This window comes from Nelumbo nucifera, chromosome 2 (genome assembly GCF_055504915.1).
Source record: "Nelumbo nucifera cultivar China Antique chromosome 2, China Antique-T2T, whole genome shotgun sequence".
Taxonomy (NCBI): Eukaryota; Viridiplantae; Streptophyta; class Magnoliopsida; order Proteales; family Nelumbonaceae; genus Nelumbo; species Nelumbo nucifera.
In genome coordinates, this window is record NC_142650.1 from 21,210,667 (window position 1) to 21,219,249 (window position 8,583).

The 8,583-nt window shown below is 35.8% G+C and overlaps 1 protein-coding gene across 1 annotated transcript; it reads left to right on the forward strand.

Annotated features, from left to right (window-relative positions):
• Positions 1-5,020: 5,020 nt before the first annotated feature.
• LOC104595132 (protein JINGUBANG-like) lies at positions 5,021-6,771 on the forward strand. The gene has a single exon (XM_010255727.3). The coding sequence runs from the start codon at positions 5,192-5,194 to the stop codon at positions 6,560-6,562; it is 1,371 nt and encodes a 456-aa protein (XP_010254029.1). The 5' UTR covers positions 5,021-5,191; the 3' UTR covers positions 6,563-6,771.
• The last annotated feature ends 1,812 nt before the right edge of the window (positions 6,772-8,583 follow it).

An 8,583-nucleotide genomic window follows, 5' to 3' on the forward strand; every position in this document is an offset into this window, starting at 1 on the left:
ACTTATGAATCAATTTTTTTTTTCAATAAATACCTATTTTACCCGTTTTCAAATTAGTTTGCATCTATTTTTGTTAAAATATCTTTATCGACATTTTATCCTCTTTTCCTCTCATGTTGTCCTATTTACCCTCTTTTCTTATTCCAGCTGATCAAGTGCGAAGAGGAGTGGGAAGAACACAGCACAAGGGTTCAAGGAATTCTATTGATTCTGTTTTACCTGATTTTTGGTAAAATGAAGTGGGGATTCTTGCTTTGTAACGGAGAGCAAAATCCTTAAATGCCCTATTAGTCTTAGGGACAACAAAAACAATGTGAATGATTTGTTTCTAAAACAAAAACAAGAGTTTGATGGTGGCTTAATTGGTAGGTCATCCACGTGCGTCATAAAACCTGTTTCTTCATTTCTTAAAAAAGCAAACCCCTTTCTCTTTCTTTACTCACCTTATAGTTCAATGGCGGCCCCCAAGGGCGGAGCGAGGTTTTCAAAACAGTGTTCCATGTAAATTTTCCCCTCCCATACTCCTTAACCCAAATATGGTTGGCCCCCTTCTATGGGCTCATTTGTATTTATTCCATGGTTTTTAAAACAGGATCGAACCGGATGGATGGACAAAAAAACCGAGAATCGGTCACCTGATTAGTTCTGTTTTCCCCCAAAATCGTTGTTTTGGTCAACAAACCACTGAATCGGCCAGTTAATCGTTCGAACGGTTTTGACTATTTTCCAATTTTTTTAATTTTTTTTTTGTTAGAACAGGCTGGCTGTTCGGGTCGAATGATCGGACCATTCAAACCGGTAACCAAACGCCTAACCGGTTCGTTGTTAAAAACCATGATTTATTCCCCCCACCCCTAATCCACTTTAGGTTTTGGCTCCCTCATGAAAATTTCTTGGCCCCGCCCCCAGTGGCTAATATAAAGAGCCATTTATCCAGTGCATGGTTAGATATTCGATCTGTTATGTCAACTCTGCATGAACCAACCAATGTTTTTAACCCGTCGTTGATGCAGCTAGTCGAACTGTTCGAATCGTCATCTGGCCAGGATTTCGGATCTAGTTTAGTCAAGACCCGACAAATGATAAAAAGCCGTTGACTTGGTCAAGAACCGCTCAACCCGGTGACCAAGTCGCGGGTTGCACACTCAATACATGCAAAGCTTTCGGAGGCCATAACTTTGCACTCCAATGTCCGATTGGGGTGATTTTTTTTTTTTAATTTTGGGTAATTTTTCAAGATCTATGCATCCCAAAGAGCTGTAGGTGCCTTGCCTAACTATTTTCGCGAAAAAAAACACTTTTTGACTTTAAATTGTAATTTTTATATTTTTATAAATAAAAAATTAAAAAACATAAATTAAATATAAAATAATACATATAACATATCTAAAACATATTTATACATTATTTATTGATAATATATATATACACTTAATACATATATGTGCTACATGGCACAATCTGAACTGTTTGACCTGGTCGATTGAACCGGTGACCAGTGACCCAGAGGAAAAACGGTTCGGTCTTTGTGTCAATTTTTAAAGCATTGGAACCAACGGTGGCTCAGTATATATATATATATATACACACACACACACTTAATACATATATGTGCTACATGGCACAATCTGAACCGTTTGACCTGGTCAGCTGAACCGGTGACCGGTGACTGGTGACTTGGAGGCAAAAACGGTTCAACTTTTGTGTCAATTTTTAAAACATTGGAACCAAATGATGGTGGCTAAATTGGTAGGGTTCCTTGGCTCATTATTGTGAAGACTTAGGATCAAATCCTACTGTCACCAGGGTTGGGGGTTACGGGTATAGGGACGAGCCATGGGGTAAGGGGAAAAAAACTCCATGCAACAAGAATTTGCAAGTCAATACACTGAAAATGTGTACCAAAATTTTCATTTATTTTTCAAGCATTTTGAAATTAATGTTCAAATCATACTCAAATATTCCTAACTTTTGGCTGTAATAAAGTTGGGCACAATATTCAGTTTAACATTTCGGTATATCTAAACTAAATAACCAAAACCGACGTGGGATATATATAAATTTCATTACATTTTTGACAAAATAAAATAAAACTATGACCGTCACATTTTTTAACACACTTCGGATCTTCTATCCAAAAGTTCTTCCCACATCCCTACATACACAACACTACCTTGAGTATTGCAAACATCTCCCATTGAATGATAAGATAGATATTCCCAGTGCTTTGTGGGTGACAGATCTTAGATCTTTTAAACATGGCAAAACGAAGAAAAAAGTAAAAGTAAAAATAATTGAGAGATATCCACAACTGTGCACCTTCTTAAAATTTCTATCAAGTAGTTGGAGGAATATGGGTTGCCTCTACAAAGTAAGGGTGTAAAAGGATCGAATTCGAATTGGATCAGGCAATATCCTAATTCGAATCCAATTAGAAAATCCAATATCTGAATTCGATTCGATATCCAACAGATATTGAAAATTAATATCCAAATTCGAATCTGATTAAATATTTGAATATTTGATTCGATTAATTAATTATTTTAAATAATTAATAAATATATAAAATAAATATTTTATTGATATAAAGTATATAAATATATAAATTATTTATATAACTTAATTATATATAAATTATATATAATATTTTATATATTATATATAAGAATTAAGTAATCGGTCGAATTCGGATACTTATCGAATTGAATTAGGTCATATTCGAATTCGACCAATTAGATATTCGAATTATCCGAATTCGATTCGATTATGTCGAATATCGGATTTGAAATCAGATTTTCGAATCCCGTTTGCACCCCTACAAAGTAAGCAAACTGATCCTTGTGGAGCTTTTATGAAGTTTTAAGATGCAAATTAGGAAGGTGTGCGGCCCACTAATTCAAAATGTAGTGGATCCCACGGCTCATCATTTTCATTTGTCTAACAATAGAGTGGTTTAATTTAAAAATGAAGGGTAAATTGGGATCAAAGATATAATTAAGTAAGAGTAGATGTGGAATAAAAATGGGGAAAGACCAATTTATATCATTTTGCTATTAAAAGTATGAATGAGAGTTATAACTTTTGTTTGACTAAAATATCCCAATTTTTGAATTTGATCCATCTATAATTATAAGGATAGAAATGTGATTTGAACAATCACTTTTTCCTTATTTGAACCCCTATCATGAAGTCTTATTTTAAAGTGTTAACTTCCATTAATAGTCATTGAATCCTATTCTTAACTAGAATACCCCTATTTTTTAATTTAGTCCATCTTTCATTGTACTACATTTCTCCTCATTCAAAGAAAAATAAGTGTGACAAAGAATAATTATTTTTATTGATGATAAAAATAAAATTTAAAATTTAAAAAAAAATCCAAAAATGGAGTTGTTTTCCCATTTGGTGGTGAGTCAACAATTCAACCTTTTGGGTCAAATATGTCAACCCTTGATGTCATAATTAAATAATAATAATAATAATTGAAATATATAAAAACAAGAAAAAATATAAAAAATATATAAAAAGGTTTATAGAAAACATTTGGGTATATCTGTAATATTGTATATTCATCATATTAAACAAAAATAAGTGTGACAAATAAAAATAATTTTTATAGACATAAAAAACAAGAACTTCAAAAGCATATTATTTACTATTATCATCATCATAAAAAATTGTCACATACACATACACACTTATTAGTCAATTAAAGTTTCTAACTAATATCATTTTATTCTTTCTTTTTTTTTTCCACTAAGCTATGTATGAATTATGAAGAAAACGAAAAAATACTAACGTTATAAGAGAATTTGAATAAGAGTTTTTTTCTTGATGTTGCTTACTGGATATCAGTCCGAATCAGGTACGCACAAAGTTGATTTTCATACAGACATTGTTCAGTTATAATCAAGTTTTTTTATAAGATGGAGGATGTGTGCCCAGATCACCAACCCAGAAAATGATAAAGATGATCTTAATTTAGAGCAATACTTGGCTTATATAATGTAAATTGTTTAGCTTCCATTACATAATAATGAAACTAAACAATACAAAGATCGGCAAGAATTAATGTTTGAAATATTTGTCATTCACCCATCAGGGCCATGTTTGAGAGTATTAAAAATAAGTGCTTATTTGAGCCATTAAGCACTTATTGGTATTTAGGAAATAAGCTTGAAATAAGTGTTTATTTTAAAAATAAGGATTTATTTTTTTAAACCTAAACTTTCAGCTTTTTTAAGTGCTTATACAATGAAGTTATTCAATTTTTTTCTTCTAAAATTACCTCTATTTACATTGAATTTTAAAATACCACTTATAAAATTATCCCTAGTTGAATTTTATAAAAGTACTTTTACAAAAGCACTTTTATAAAAGTTTTTTTAAAAAAGCAATTTTATAAAAGTACTTTTACAAAAGTGCTTTCATAAAACTATAGAAGTACTTTTATAAAAGTGTTTTTATAAAAGTGCTTTCATAAAAGTACTTTAATTTCATAAAAGTGTTGTTATAAAAGTAATTTAATAAAAGTACTTTCAAAGGGTATATTTTGAAAATTTGAAAGAAAATAAAGGACAAAATAGTCACAAAGACTTATTTAAGTGCTTATCAAAGAAGAAAAAAACTATCAAGCATCTAATATAAAATAAGTGCTTATTTTAAAAAATAAACACTTGAAAAAATTGAATGCCAAATGCAAATTAGTGATTATTCGAATAAACACTTATTTTTAACTTTTAAACACTCCCAAACATGTCCTAGTTTTTTGCACGAAAAATATTGGTGGTTCAGTGGTTTATCTTTATATATTAAAAACTTAATATTTCATAGACCTCCAAAATTACGGAATTGACTGGTGACCCTTCTGGATTCTGGTACGACAGAAGTAACCTAACATTGAGACTCCCTCATTAATGGTGGATCCACAACCGTCAATCAAAACAAACATAAATTTAAGACCTATACCACAATGAAAAGGAAAATCGAGTAAGGAGAATAATTCCTTACCAAGTGTCCTTGTCGTATCTTTTAATGCCTTTAACTTGTCCCAAGCTAACCCTTTCTTTCTACAAATTCAGATTCACTCTTGACAGCTCTTTTGCATAACATCGATCTCCCACACTACCATCAATCTCCTCTGTCTAGATCTCTCTCTCTCTCTCTCTCTCTCTGAGCTGCTGCTCTTGTCATGGATCTCTATTCCAAGAAATCGCTGGAGAGTTTCTTCGGAGAAGAACAGAATCCCATGCAATCACCCGCTCATCATCTCTCCATCATAGCCCACCAACAGATGGCTGATCAACGAGATCCCCAGTTAAGTCCAGAAAGACCTTCTTCCACATCCGTGGTCCACGTTTCACCCCCAAGCCCTGTCTCACCATGGACGCTCTCTCCTCTCCGAACCCCCTCACCATCTCTACTGTACCAGTGCATCGCCTCACTCCATCGACACGAAGGTAACATCTTCTCAATCGCAGTCTTCAAGGGCATCGTCTTCACAGGCTCCGAGAGCAGCCGCATTCGTGTATGGAGGCAGCCGGAGTACGTCGAGCGCGAGTATCTCAAGACAAATTCCGGTGAAGTTCGTGCCATCTTAGCCTATGGAAACATGCTCTTCACGGCACACAGAGACCACAAAATCCGAGTTTGGAATGTGTCAGTTTCTGAAAGCTTTCGCTCAAAGAAGGTGGCGACCTTGCCTCGACGAAGCCCGTTTCTGTTGTTCCCCAGGACTAACTCCCAACAGCACAAGGGCTGCATCTCCTGCCTTGCTTACTACCATGCAGAAGGGTTGCTGTATACTGGTTCCTGGGACAAGATGGTCAAGGCTTGGCGGGTGTCCGACAGGAGATGCATCGACTCCTTTCAGGCACACGAAGACAATGTTAACGCCATTGTGATCAACCAAGAAGATGGCTGTGTTTTCACCTGCTCGTCGGACGGATCGATCAAAATCTGGAGAAGGGTCTTTGGTGAGAGCTCTCATACTCTCACCATGACACTACGCTTCCAACCATCACCCATTAACGCCCTGGCCCTGAGCTGCTCGCCAACAGCTGACTGCTTCCTCTACTCGGGGTCCTCAGACGGCTTCATTAATGTATGGGAGAAGGAGGGGATCTCAGGTAGGTTTAGCCATGGAGGATATTTACATGGCCACCGCTTTGCGGTTCTCTGCTTGGTGGCCATAGACAAGTTGGTCTTCAGTGGCTCCGAGGACACGACCATAAGGGTGTGGAGAAGGGAGGAGGGCTGCTGCTTCCACGCATGTCTGGCGATCTTGGACGGCCATCGTGGGCCAGTGAGATGCCTGGCCGCTTGCCTGGAGATGGAGAAGGTTGTGATGGGTTTCTTAGTCTACAGCGCAAGCTTGGATCGTACATTCAAGGTCTGGAGGGTTAAGGTTTTCCAGAACGATACCAAGGTGATGAGCATGGAGGAGGACACAGCAGACAAGTATGATCACAAGACAAAACACTCAGCCATGGAGTACGAAATGTTTCCTGTGTTATCGCCATCTTGGGTGGAGAAGAAGCTTCAAGGTAGCCATTTGTATTAACATATGGAAAATTAATTATGAGATGTTAATTAAATTACTAAGCTAGGAAGAAGGAGAGAATTGTCTTGTGATCGAGACTGAGAGTCTTTCCAATTTGCCTATTGACGTAATAATTATTATGTATAATAGTCTGAATTGTTTTCATCTTTGCACTTTATTGTAATTGTATTGCCAAATGGCCCAAATTAGAACTGAATGGCCTCTAGCTAGTCCGTAGTATACACCATAGACCATAGAGCTAGACTTATTAAATTTTGTATCTTTAATTATTATGGTTGGACAATTAATGAATGATTTGAGCGATCCATCACCAAGGATGAGTGGACTTGCTAGCTGCAACTGCAACTGTGTAGCAGTAGTTTATCTAGGCCGAGTATGGATGAATGCAGTTGATGGGTCTGTCTGCAGGTGCAGATTCATGGAACATTCTCCATGCTCCATTGTTTTCACAGTTATGTCATATGTGCTGGGCCCAGGGCTACCTACTTTGAGCTTTGGTCCAGCTCCAATTAATTGGTTAGCTCCCTGCTGATCGAGTCCCTGCTCCATGATCGATCATTCAAGTGGCAGGTGGCTCAACGGCCTACATGCATGTAAAATTTAGTGCAGTCAGGTGCTAAAATTGTTGGCTCCTGTGCTTGCCTTTCTTGATAGTTGTTATATATCTATATCTATCTATATCTATAATATCTTTAATTATCTATAAAAGTGTGAATGGCGGGTCTTAGTTTCTGGAATTTTTATTGAGCAGTTTTAGCCCTATATTTTAGGTCTTTGGAGGGCATACATGTAACTATAATTTAATAAAATGTTGAACATTAATTGACACAATTAAAGAATGAATATAACTGGCTTTCCCTTTTGTCTAAGAAACAGCCAAATAATAAATATAACTGAAGTTACTTTCTTCTTTATAACTGATGTGATTAATTGACACTGGTTGTTTAGTATACGAAGCATACGGAAAAACACTTAATTCCCCCTTGCAACACACACGGAACATAGTTTTGAATTTTGGGTTTCCAAGTGCGTATATTTGTATCAATTGGAAACACTAGCAAGTGGATATTGAACAGTTTTGGATGTTTTCGAGTCTAAGCCTTTCATAAACGATTGTGGAAATGGTGACATGGGGACAATTGGTTTACTTATTCTCCTCAGATGATCGACTCCTGTAGTCGATGTGATGGAACAAGATACAAGTCATCCTCCTGTGAATTTCCATCAAATTGAATCGTCTAGCTTCGAGTTTTCAGATGAAATTTCATGCATTACTGCAAACAATGAATTTTATAGGAAAGTTGGCTTCAACAAGAGGGCTTTGAAGGAAAAAGTAATAAGAGCGGAAGAAAGGTAACGCTGAGTTGTTAACCCTTTTTACCATGGCTTGTTTGAGTAGTGATGGCCAGTATTTTCAACTTGTCTTTGACTAACCGATTGAACTGCTCAAACCGTCATCCAATCAAGATTCAGGATCCAGTTTGAGTAAAACCTGGAGAGAGGTTAAAAACCGTTGACTTGATAAAAAACCGTCCAATACAGAAGGCTGGACAGTTGACCCATTCAACCGAGTACGGGTTGCATACTAACCATGTAAGCAAACTTTGGGAGGCCTAACTTTGCATTTCGATGTCCGATTGTTGTGACTTTTTTTTTATTTTGGTAACTTTTTAATATCAATTTATCCCAATGTTCCATATCCCATTATTTTTTCCAAATCCCCTTTTTTGCCTCAAATTGCAATTTTTAATATTTTTTACGAATAAAAATTTAAAATTAAATTAAACATAAATTAGACATCTTATTTTTGTGCCCTTCATTATTTCAGGAACACTTCGAGTTTCAAGCATGCTTTATCTAACCTCTCAACTAACCTAGAGACATTTTTAGAATTTTACAAAAGTTAGAACCTCATAAATCCAAGACCATAAGTACGTAGAGCCAAAAAATACAAATCCCAAGACACCAAGATCACTCGAATCCAACACCATTTACCCTTTCATCCTAAGACCCAAAGCCGG

Bases quoted from the DNA above. Each gene is read 5' to 3' on its own strand.
- LOC104595132 (XM_010255727.3), top strand. From the start codon at position 5,192: ATGGATCTCTATTCCAAGAAATCGCTGGAGAGTTTCTTCGGAGAAGAA.